General features: G+C 42.8%; 1 protein-coding gene across 7 annotated transcripts in view; it reads left to right on the top strand.

The window, feature by feature from the left end:
* The window catches only part of RAB11FIP4 (RAB11 family interacting protein 4), a 114,107-nt gene extending 103,669 nt beyond the window's left edge, over positions 1–10,438 (top strand). For all 7 annotated transcript variants that reach the window (XM_056505961.1, XM_056505960.1, XM_056505966.1 and 4 more), the window contains 5 exons: positions 435–516; positions 762–899; positions 1,355–1,513; positions 1,844–1,987; positions 3,748–10,438. In XM_056505961.1, coding sequence (XP_056361936.1) covers positions 435–516; positions 762–899; positions 1,355–1,513; positions 1,844–1,987; positions 3,748–3,864 — 640 coding nt within the window. In that variant the 3' untranslated portion in view covers positions 3,865–10,438. The remainder of the gene's footprint in view (positions 1–434; positions 517–761; positions 900–1,354; positions 1,514–1,843; positions 1,988–3,747) is intronic.
* Positions 10,439–12,460: the final 2,022 nt, after the last annotated feature.

The following is a 12,460-nucleotide window of genomic DNA, read 5'->3' as shown; positions in this document are numbered from 1 at the left end:
AGATGGTGGAAGGTTGGCAGCTCTGTAGAGTAGCTCTGCAGTCACATGTCTAATGCCCAAAAGCTTGAAGGATGCTTTACATTAATGCTTTAATCCACATGGCCCATGTAGACAGCTTAGCTGGATATTTGGCATGGATTCAAGGAGGGAATCATGACCAATTCTAGCAAGCATTTGTGCCTGCGTTTGTTTTTATCATTTTTTTTCAACTACCTGTTGTTAGAAGCACAAGAATCTGAGGGTCAGTGTTGCATTTTGGGTCTTAAAAATGAACAAGCAAAAACTCATGCACTTAAAAAGTGCTATGATTAGAAGGGTTTTCCCTGTTTAGTCTTTCTGTCAAGTGCAAGTGAGATGCCTTTTTAGAGCACACTGTTCTGCATGTCTGCATTCTTGAAGAGGTATTTGCTGTAAGATTTTTGTTATTAACACAGGGTTCAGCAACTGGAAGAAGAAAATGGTGATCTGAAAAGCACTGTCACACGGCTGAAATCCCAAACAGAGAGACTGGATGAGGTAACAAAACTGAGTCCTTGAGCAATTTAACAGCAGTTTATGTGAGAGCAAACTCTTGGCCCAGCTGCTTACATTTTCCTTCCCTAAACAAGATTATTAATGGAATTGGAACACTGGTCACCTTTAGAGGCAGGAATGGTCTGGACACAAGCCAATTTATGGCCAGCTGTGCCTGTAGGTTCATGTTGAGAAGCTGAGGGTGTCCTGTTCCTGCCAGCCCGTTCTGAAGTTCTGGTTCGTTCCAGGAGAGGCAGCGCATGTCAGACAGGTTGGAAGACACAAGTCTGAGACTGAAGGATGAGATGGATTTGTACAAGAGGATGATGGACAAACTGCGGCAGAACAGGCTGGAGTTCAACAAGGAGAGGGAAGCCACTCAGGAGGTGAGTGTGAAGGGGGATGTCAGACCAAGCAGTCACATATCACCTGCATGGAAGTCCTCTGAGCAAGAATGGGCAGACAGGATGAACACTGACATCCAGTGAAACTATTGTTGGGCTGTGTTTCTGTGGGAAGGGTACCCACAGAGCAGTGAATGCTGCACGAATACTTAATAAGTGCCAATCCCTGACCCAAAGGATTTACAGCTCTTTGAGGACTGTGCCCTAAGGTTTCCTATACTCAGTTTGCAAGGGAAATTATGCTTCTTATGCATGAGCTTAGCAGTCACAGCCATTGCCAGCTCTGGGGCAGTTTAGGTGGCCTGTGCTTGCAAAGGAAGAAGAGGAAGAGGCTGTGTTGTAGGACTCAGCCAGGCTCAGGGAATGCTTCTGCCTGAGTGCAGAGGGGGCTGCTGGCAGGGAGGGCTGCACAGACAGGACCTGTTTGCTGCCCACAGCTCATCGAAGACCTGCGGAAGGAACTAGAGCACCTGCAGCTGTACAAGCTGGAGTGTGAACGTCCTGGACGTGGGAGAAGCTCTTCCTCCAGCCTCAGTGAATTCAATGCCAAAACCAGAGAGGTGGAAATGGAGCATGAAATAAAACGGCTGAAGCAGGTGAGCAGGGAGAGACCTCTCAATCCACATCACATGGACAGGAATACCTTGAAAAACACAAGCCCAACCACTCTGCCTTCAGATTTTGTCCCTCCCTTCTCACACAAGCACAAGAGCCTCGTTGCATCTGTGCAGGACTTCTTTGCACTGGTGATGTAAATTATGCCCCAGGAAACTCAGGCAGGGAGGCCTTGTCACTGGAGGCAAGAGTTGCTGTCAGCTGCAGCCTCACTCTGTGTCATCCAAGCTACCTGTGATGTTAATTTTTTTTTTTTTAATGAAACCTTGTAGGAAGAACTCAGAAAACAATGTCTTTTCATCCTTAAATAGGAGAATCAGAAACTTCGTGACCAAAATGATGATCTTAATGGACAGATTCTAAGCCTGAGTCTTTATGAAGCTAAAAACCTCTTTGCAACACAAACAAAAGCCCAGTCACTGGCTGCTGAAATTGATTCTGCATCGAGAGATGAGGTAATGTGCTTTTCTAATCAGGTACTACATCCAAGAATACTCAATTTTCAATGTAATTAACTGTCAAGGTTGAACTATCTGAAGTTGACAAATTAATAACAGAAAATTGTGCTTTGCTAGGTGTTCAAGGGTGTTAAAAGTTTGCCTTAAATCTAACACTGTGTTGATATCCTTATATTATAACTGTCCCATTTTTCTCAAAAAAAATTTTGAATTATTAGAATCTCAGTGAACTGTTTTACATTTCTAACATCTAGCATCTTGCAGGGTAATGTGAGAGTAGGACATTGATTTCATACAAAAATGGCCATTGCTAGTTACTTTAATTTTTACTTTCTGTTCTAGATTAGTTCTAAGTTACTTCAGTAATTAGCTCTCACTTAGACATATATTTGAGCCAAATATTCCCTGTAGCAGAGCTTGGAGAAAGTAACTTGTCTGCAAATAATAACTTGGTAATGCTTTGAAAGATATTCTGGGAGACCCATTTGTATGTGAGCTGAGTCCAGCTGGTGTAGTTTCCTCTGAGCTCCAGGACAGATTGTGAGATCAGGCCAATGGATACATGAGAGCTAGCAGGGAAGAAGACAGGTTAGTGGTGAAGGAGATCAAAGGAATTGTTTGTCCTTGATGCTTTATCTCTTACAGACAGAACTTCCCATTTCTTCATCAAGAAAAGTTGTGAGACAGAAAAGTCCTTTTTACTCGGTCTGTACTGGACTGACCTGTCAGCCTTAGCTTCTGGGCGGGCCCTTGAAGTGAAGGCCCTTGAATTATATACTTGAGAACTTAGTTTCTTGCTGAACCAGAGCACTGTGAGGAAAGGCTGTTTACTTTTTGATCTCTAATTAGGTAAAAGCAAACTGGCTTTTGCTATTGTCAAGAAAAATCTGACTTTGTCCCTCTCAATCTTGTGGCTCTGGCTCATGTGAGAAGTATCCAACACTCCCCCTTTAAAGGAGGAAAGTGCCTGAAGGCTGTGGCCCAGAGTCAGCAAAACCCCTGCACAAACTGTTTCCATTATGTCATTTTTCCTGTATGATCAGAACAGATTCAGGGTGGGACTTCTGTGAAGTCTTATGAAAGTGGACAGGCAAATAATGAGCTTTAGGAGAATGTGGGGCTCTGACATGCCTTGGCAGCTTTGTCAGTTGGGCACTAAACATTCAGAGATAAAAAGCAAAGGAGTCTTCATCTTTGAAGAGGTTGAGGGGCCTTTTACAGCCCAAAAATCTGGTGGAACACATGTATTTAATATAGAACATTGAATATCAAGTGCATTATTCTTGTAAGTAGTGGATGCTTAGGGGTTTTATTGAGAGAGAGTATGCACATGATCCAGAGGAAGCAAATATTTTTCCTGGTGTAAAACACTGAAATACTTGTTCTGTTCAGCAGCCTTTCATGCACACACCTTGAGATTTCAGTAGTTATGAAAAAAATTGAGTATCATGAAGCTCTTCCTCTGAGATTATGCAGTTGATCCATGATATGGATGCAGGATGGATTGGCACATTAGATGGGGACCTTGTTTCAAATGACCTGGAGATGACTCTTAACCACCTTGTTTGATAGCAGAGATCTGTGACATACAGAATTGTTTCTAATACAGATACATGGAGGAGGTTGATTTAAAAAACCTGTCAAAAAAGGAATTGGTGATCCTGAGCAGGCTCTGGTCTCTCACCTGTCTCAATTTCCGACTGTTACATAAAATAATGAGAATATTTCAGGAATAACTTGGAAATATTGTGTTTTAGCTCATGGAAGCCCTCAAAGAACAGGAAGAGATAAATTACAGATTGCGACAGTATATGGACAAGATAATTTTGGCAATCCTGGACCACAATCCATCTATCTTGGAAATAAAGAATTGAAGAGAATATGAGAAGGAGAAGCAGCAACTGCCTGATATTTCTGCACATGCCACTGGATCTAAGCAGCACTCTGATACTGTAAATGAATCTATAAATACATATACACACTAGGTGTGAGTGTGGGTGCGAGGGTGTGTTTATATGATGTTTGGTACACTGTTATTTGTCATTGAATTGGCTTGGTTAGACTTTTTCCATGCACTTTCAATACCTGTGATGAGATGGATACTGTATATTAATGTAATAACAATATAACTGGATCATGCTGTTTTAGATACTGGATTAAATGACTCTACCTCTAGTTGTAAAGGTAAAAAAAGACAATGGAAACATATGGATGTGGTCCTAACTTAAGGAGCAAGAATTTTTTTCTTCATTCTTCCAGGAATCTGGGTGCCACAAACCAATTGACATACCCAGGTTCAGTTCCTGACTGGTGCTGACTGTGCAATTTCCTATTTGATTTAGTACTTAAACCACACATCAAATTAAAAAAACAAAACAAAACACAAAAACATAACAAAAAACAAACTTTGGGGAAAAGACACAAAGTAAATGGGAAGAAAAGGAAGATATTGCAGAATTTTTGCTATTTATGAAAAATCACCATCCACTTGTTTGCCACTGTCAGCACAAAGTTTTTTTGATGTAAGATCACTTTGGAGCCTGCTTTGGGATGCTCTGAGCCTGCTCTCTAATGTGTGCGCATGTGTGTTTTTATGCCAGGGTCCATGTAGCATTGAGGCAAAGAGCTTTTCAAATCTGTTCCCCTATTTTCAGGGGTATGTCATGGGCCATTAGGATGAATTTTGGGATTCTGCCCCTTCCCCTCACCCTGATTTTAAAGATCTAAAGGAACACATTCCAGTTCTTACAAAACAAAACAAACAAACAAAAAACAAAAAAAAAAAAACACAGAACAACAACAACAAAATTTGCATGAAATATTTCACTTCAGGGGGAGGAGGAGGATCAGTCCTCGACATTACATGCTGAGTTGCTCTTCCACCCCAGACAGCTGCACTCCTTTGAGAATTTCATTTTTTGGGCAGGCTGTGCAGAGGAACGGCTGGTTCCTGGCACAGCAGTGGAGGACAGTCATACAGAGTGGCTTTTACTTATAGGGCAGGAAAAAGAAAGCTTCATCTTGCAGGAGTTGCCAGTCCAGACTGAGCACACACATGCATATCTAAAGCTCTGAGTAGGGAACTCATCCTGACTTAGATGAGCAGTTGTGCAGGTGCTTAACTTTAAGTGTGTGCTGCATCTGCTCATCAGTGGGACAGAACATTAAGCTTTAAAGTTGAGTGTATGCTTAAATGCTGCCTTAAATAGGGATGACTTCAAATGTGCCTGTGTTCTCCAGAGCTGGATCTATACTGTAGGGCTAGGATGTTTTTAATTCATAATGTAGCTTATATAAAGAGCTTATGTTTGGGTAGTTGAATGCTAAAAATGAATTTTACTCCATGCACTTTTTTTAAAAGTAAAAGTCTCACACTTTTGATTCACACCAACTGCCACAGAAAAATCAGATGGAGTATCTGGCTTTCCCCAGTGCATAGAGATGTTTCCTCTATTGAATACACTCCCTAGAAGAATGTTACAGTAGCAATGACTGTGCTTTTCTGTGTATTTCTTGCTATTTTGGCAGTGTCTTGCCCCTAGTATTCTCTTGATGTATCTTGGTGTGTATATGTGATGCATTTTTCCTGAATTTGAATACATAAAATTGTATTCAGTTATGGGTGTAAATATATATATATATATATTTTTCTGCAATCTCTGTGCTCTTGCCTTCAGTGATGTGTTACTGGAGAGATGGGAAGCAGGAGAGATCCTGAAATCAGGCTTTCTTGAAGGCAAGAAAATACAAAACAGTTTGTTTCTATGTATCTGCATAGGCAGGTGTAAAGTAAGTGGAAGGAGAGAGGGACCAGAGGAATGACTGAGGGACACAACATCCCAGTGCACAAAGTGCTCTGGAGAAATGGGGCAGTCTGGTTCAAAGTGATGTCACAGGGCTGGCTTCCTGAGACTCTGGGGTACTGTGGAGGAAAGGACTTAAGGACCATTGCTTTGTCACCTGGGAATGGTGTAAGATGTAACACTGCAGCAGCTTCTGTTTGTGTAGAAGTAGATGGAACTCCATGGAAACCCCACATATCCACCTTTCCCACCTGCTGCTGCTTCTGGATGTGCCACCCAGAAGGTGGGAGAGAAACAGTTCAGCCAGCTTGGTGCTTCCCTTCCTTCCTGCAGGACTCCTCACTTGCACTTTAGTGATGGCATTTCCCTCTGCCTGGTGCTGTCTGTGGGTAGTGCCAGGGACTTTACTCTCTTTGTAGGCCACAGAGAACTCTTCCACACTGTCAGGGGGCTGTTGCAAACCTGCTGTGACCCAGCAGCCCTGCTTCTGGAGCTGACTGTGTTTGGGAAGCTGCACTGCTGTCCTGCTCTCATGCAGTGGATTTCAGTGGGAGTGAAGCTGTTGCTGGTTGCTTAGGCTGGTGACTGAATGTTTTCCCCTAATGTTTTTTTTAGACTCAGCTTCAAAATTTCAATGATCTAGAGCCCATTCCCATTAGGAACATCAGCAAATGTTGAGGATTGTTTCACGGAAAGCAAAGCCTGTGGACTTTAACAGAAGACATAACTATAGTGATAGCCAAGTTTTTGTGCAGATAATTATATGTAGGAGGTGAATAGTCACTAGGAGTGACAAATAGTCACCACATCTGGCTGATTCCCGAAAGGGATATTCTAGCCAAGGGTACCCAGCAGTGGAAATTTCTTAAAACTTGCAGGACTTCTTGTTTAGCTTTGTACCCAGCTATGTAAGTATTTAGAAGCTCTTCCTTGCTCCAGTGTTTGCATTTGAAGAGATGTCTTACCACCATGTTGGTGGTGTTTGTAGCTGTGTTTTATTGTGTAAAGGAGGTATCCTCCTGCTCCTGTGGGGCCCTCAGTGTGGTACTGCCGTCTGTTTACTTTGGAAATCATATCCAGATACTTGCTATGTTTGACAAATAATGGAAGTTGGAGGTGGGAGAGGCATTTCACTGGCAGATATATTTTCCTCTAGGGTATCCACCTCTAAAAATACTAATTAGCAATTGCATTCTTAGACTGAGTAACTACAGATATTAGACCAACTCATCTTGCAACTCAAGCCCTGGAGAACTCTTTTATTCCAGAAAAGAAGTCATTGTGTTTTATGACATGCAGGTAATTTGGTAAGAAAGGATCACTTGATGGCTCACTGGGGCAGAGAGAAGAGTAATCTGATCTCAGTGTTGCAGATATTTTGATCGAATGTCAGACACTGACACTGGCAGAACAGACAGGCAATGTTGCAAATAGGGAGACACTAATTTTGCTGTCCTCTGATAAATTCTTACTTCTTTGCTGTGGACATTCTTTGTGTTCTCAGGCTGACCAGGAAAGTACAGCCTGCCTCTGTCAGTGTTACTGTTGGAGGAACAAGGGCCTCCCTTCCCTGGGCAAATCACTTCAGACTCAGAAATGTGGTATCATTTCCTGGCAATACAGAAATGCAGTAAACACTCCTGTGTCAAACCCTTGGTTCTCCTTAACCCTTGGGGATGCAAACACAATCCCAGGTACTGTATCTTGTGTCTTGATCTGTTTCTTAGTTCATTTGACCTTAGATTCTGAAAAGCTAAATTATATTCTGGTCAAACCTGTTGCAAACCACTACAGGTATTTCTGGACAGTGAAAAAAAAAAAAAAAAAAAAAAAAGACTTGTTTTTGGCTAGAAGCTGGCCTTGGTCAGGCTAGTCCCACCCAAGGTACTGCAGAAAAATTACCTCTTTCAAAACTTACACTTAAAGAGTACCTGAAATGTAGTCTGTCAAGATTTTTCTGGTATTGGCTGCTTCCCTCCGGACTTCAGACATCAGCTGCTGCCTAGTTCTGATTTCAGAATGATTCTGATTCAAAACTGTTTTGACATCAAAAGAAGATTTTTCAGCTTTTTGAATAGCTTCTATTTAAGACTGAGCTGTTAAAGAATTTGTCTTGAAGTGCAACATTGATGAACTGTAACCATCCCATCTATTTTTAAGGAATTTTTAATAGGCAAATATGTAGTGAGTTTCAAAATAACCCAGCATCCAATGCACTTTTGTTGCCAACTTTCCTTTCATGGTCTTTGGGAAAAATTCAGATATTTCTCAGCCAGCTCTGTAGGGAGTTGAACACAGCATTATTAATTCTCAAAGATGTGTATCAACAAATATTTTGCTGTCTGAGTGCAGCAATGCTTCATTTACTTTGGTAGAACTGCACTGCTCTCCAGAGAGGATCTAGACTGACAGTATTTAGGCTCCCTAATCTGGTTTGTAAATGAGGGCTTGGAAGCTGATCTATAAACACACATTTTGGGCTGCTACACGAGGCACTGCTCCGTGGTCTGTGCATCATAGTGCCCGTGACATGTGATGAGTCTAAGAACTAGAATTAACAAATAAAAGAATGCTTTTTTTACATTCTTTAATGGCAGTGAATATACAGTGGTTTTCTCTTAAAACAAATACTGTATGGTGTGGTCTGAGGGATTTTTTTCCAAGGAAGGAAGGAAGTAGCAGCTGATCAAACACTTGCCAAATCAGTGGCTTAGCTTGTACTGATTTAAGTGAAGACTTGACTCAGATTTTAACTGAACAGTTTCTGGTGTAAGTAGCAATGCTCGTATTCTTTTTATGATCCTGTTTGTTACTCAAGAACCATTGTCAAGAAATCAAGACAGTGATATAACAGCTGGTTGGTCTTAAAGGCCATAGTTCCACAGTTCTGACATTTTGTTCCTTTGCATCTCAGTATTTTTGAACTCAAAATATTGATCCTAGGAGCAGTTTGCTGTTAAATCATGCATGGGTTTCTAGTTAATGAAACTCTGCATGTACTTTTGAGCTTGATGAGAACTGCAGTCAGTGTTGTGTCTGAATCCTGTCACTCTGCATGCTGCACTGAGAGTTGCTCCCATGTGCAAGAGTTGTTTCTTTCTGGGACTCCTCCTCAGTGTTCTGTTGGCATTTACACTCTTGGTCTTGTCCTGAGCCACTGTCAGGTGTCTGTGTCCTTTGGGGCAGCACTTTGAGCAGATGGGAGTGGCAAATTCAAAATTCTAGGCTTCATTGGACTTTAGCTACCAAGGCAAGAATTTCAGTCCTGTCTTTATACCAGGCCAGTCCTGTCCTTTTCTTTTTTGTGGTCTTGAAAACTGGTTGTGTCCCATGTACCTGACAAAATATTGTAGCTGATTCTCATGGTATACAAGCAGGTAGGGTGAGTGAACCTGAAGGTGATCCAGGTGAGGGATCCCTGGGATGTGCCTCAGTTCTGTGCAGGTGTCCCTGCCTACACGCTCTGGGAGGCTCAGCACGGCCAGCACATGGCAGAGGTCACAGCAGCAGCCCGAGAGGATCTGCAGGCAGTCTGCAGCAGGGCCACGCTACCAGAGTTTGCCACAGTGTGGAGCCAGCTGACAGGGTCCTGCTGCTCTGCACCCTGGCTTTCAGCTTGCTGCCTTCAGTCTGGGGCTTGTGTTCAACTGCCAGAGTAATACCTGGTCAAACATGCTGTTAGAGAGATTAGTTCTTACTTAAACTTTAAACCTACTGAAAATATTACCAAACATGGGCTTCTGCAGTGTAATTTAGACACCCAGACCTGGAATGGAGGTGCTGTGAGTGGAGCAGCTGTGACACCAGAGCTGTCAGCTTTGCTGTCACTGTTCTGCACACAGTGACACCCCCAGAGCTGCTGTGCCCCAGTGAGGGGTGGCAGGTGACTGCCCTGGAGAACAAATCTGTGCAGATGGTAAGAGGGGGGCTGCAGACACTCCTCCTCCCAGTGATGATCTTACACTCCCCAGCATCAGCCCTGTTTTATTTACTACCTTATCCATAGCTAAATTATTCTGGCTTTGGAGAAAGGACATCAGAAGGAGAACCAAGAATTTAGTATCCTGTGAACACTTCAGTACACTACAGGACAGTAAATGTTGCACTGATATATATTTAAATACTGAGGCATTTTGAGAATTACTGTAAAATCAGTTGTGAGAGCCATTTGTTTTTCTCTGTTACACAGACTAGTCACTTTTTTTGCATGGTTACATATTTTAGTACTTGTGCCTTTTATTTCTCTGTTGTGAGGATACATTTTATTTTCACATTTTATCATCTGGTTTTGGACACTTTTTATATACACTTCTTTAATCATCTCGTTTCTTGTAATGTACATGTGTATATATAAAATAGATCAGATTTGTATTCATGTGCCTCTGAGATGTAAAAAATACTCATTTTGTACAGGTTTTTTTAGAAGCACTAGGTCATGGTCTAAATTATGTAGCAAATGAAATTTAACATAATTAGCAGTTCTTTGTCTTTTAGGAATGTTGTGTCAGATGGTTGGTCTCTTGTAAGGCAATGTCACACACTGCAGATTTATTGTTTTAGTATCATTATGAGGCCAGTTCTATCCACTTGTTGGCTTCAGTTAATTCAAAATAATAAAACACTTAATTAAATGTTACAGTCCTGACTTGGTGATTATAGTTTTTATTTCTATTAAAGCCCATTTGCTTCCTTTTATACTTGAAATGGGCACCAGACCAAAACTTCATTTGAACACATTGCCCATTTCAGGTTAACTTCCATTCTGGGATTATTTTTGTGGGATCAGGCAAGTGATTTACTTTGCCCATTGAAATGGAAAGCAAAAAAAATAGCATTACCAATTCAAAGACTCTCCATCTTAGAGTGCCTAAAATGCTTTAGTTATTCCTTCTCTTCTCTCCCTGGCTTCTGTAGCAGCAATTCCTAAGACCCTGGATCTGCACGACTGGTGATCTTCCTCTTGCAGATGTGAGATTGGGTATCTTGCTCTTCACATTTTGGCAAATGCTGAATGAACTCCTTCCCTTGGGGTTTGTAGCACAGCACTCCCCCCCGCAGCATTTGGGAAGCTGTATAGGTGCATTGTGAGCCTGGACATTTGTAACTCTGGCAACCAGGGACCTGGTCCTAGAAGTGTGCTTCCCTCCCTCTAGCCTCTTCTCGAGCTGGTGGTTTCATTTCTGGAGTGTTGACCCTGTTCATCTGATGAGATCCTCAAATTTTTCTGTCTCTCACACCTTGTTTATCAATACCCAACTCACTAGCCCCCAGACACAGTGAGATAATAAACTGTGGCAAGTCTCAAGGAAAAAAGTCATCAATATCCCCTAAATCTTCCAAAAAACAAAGCTTTTATCTGTAAAAGAATATGTTCCACTCTCACAGAGCAGATTTTTTTTGACTGAACTTGACACCTATTTCACAGAATATAAAGCTGCCTTAGAAGCAAGGAGGTGGTTTTATTTTTTATTTCAAAGGCTGCTTGGTATGAAAATGAGCAAAGTTCACTCGCTCCACTGTTACTGAAAAAAAGCAGCCAGCAAAAATGGCATATGACTATTTTTAATCTCATTCTGTAATTTCTAACATCAGTGAAGTCATGTCAGTACTGTTGCAATGTGCCGTTACACTATTTTCTCTGTATTTTCTTGAAATACTTTCTGGGGACAATAAAACTGTCCTTGCTGATGTGAATCCTTCAGGTAGTTGTAGTGTACAATCAGATATGTAAATAAATTATTTGCTTTCCCTGCATGACTAAAATGTTGTCTGTGATGGATGACTGATTCAGTGTCCCTCCTTACCTTCCTCCCTGGCCCACCTCTATTTCTGTGCTTCATTTGAAGAAGGATTGCCCAGTTCTGTTCTCACCTGCCCAAATACCAGCTCCATCAACTTTACATAAGTTGCACAGATGGCACCAGGGAAGGAGTTTGCTCAGTCCAGGCCTTACCTGACATCCACACTTGTGTTACATTTCCAAGCTGAAGCTTCCCAGGACTGACCCATTAATCTCTCCACCTGCAGCGCTGCCCTTCTCAATTGATGGGAACTCCAGCTGGGAGCTGTTTGCAGCTTTTTGGCTCCAGCTTTTTAATGTGACATAAATATAATTATTTACTGACCCATGTAGCTAATGAGCACGTGCTGTAGCTCCTTCCTTGAGGAGCAATGAGCTGTTTGTGGGGAGGGCACAACCTGGAGCTCTTGCTGGGGCAGTGTGACCTGCCATGGGCAGCAGTGACCACCCAGGGCAGGTGCTGGAGGTTCCACACTTAAACCAACAGCAGCAGCTTCCCCAGGAGAGCCCTGAGGGAAAACCCTGCTGTGGGTGACCCCGGGAGAGGCCGAGGTGCACCTGGAGAGACTGAGGTGCACCTGGAGGGGCCGAGGTGCACCTGGAGGGGCCGAGGTGCACCTGGAGGGTCTGAGGTGCACCTGGAGAGACTGAGGTGCACCTGGAGGGGCCGAGGTGCACCTGGAGGGGCCGAGGTGCACCTGGAGGGGCCGAGGTGAACCTGGAGAGACTGAGGTGCACCTGGAGGGGCCGAGGTGCACCTGGAGAGACTGAGGTGCACCTGGAGGGGCCGAGGTGCACCTGGAGGGGCCGAGGTGCACCTGGAGGGGCCGTCCTGGGAGCAGCATCGCCTGAGGGACCAGGACAGTG

The sequence above is a fragment of the Oenanthe melanoleuca genome, chromosome 18, assembly GCF_029582105.1.
Source record: "Oenanthe melanoleuca isolate GR-GAL-2019-014 chromosome 18, OMel1.0, whole genome shotgun sequence".
NCBI lineage: Eukaryota > Metazoa > Chordata > Aves > Passeriformes > Muscicapidae > Oenanthe > Oenanthe melanoleuca.
Note: the sequence above shows the minus strand (reverse complement) of the source record. Positions and strands in the feature narration are given on the sequence as shown.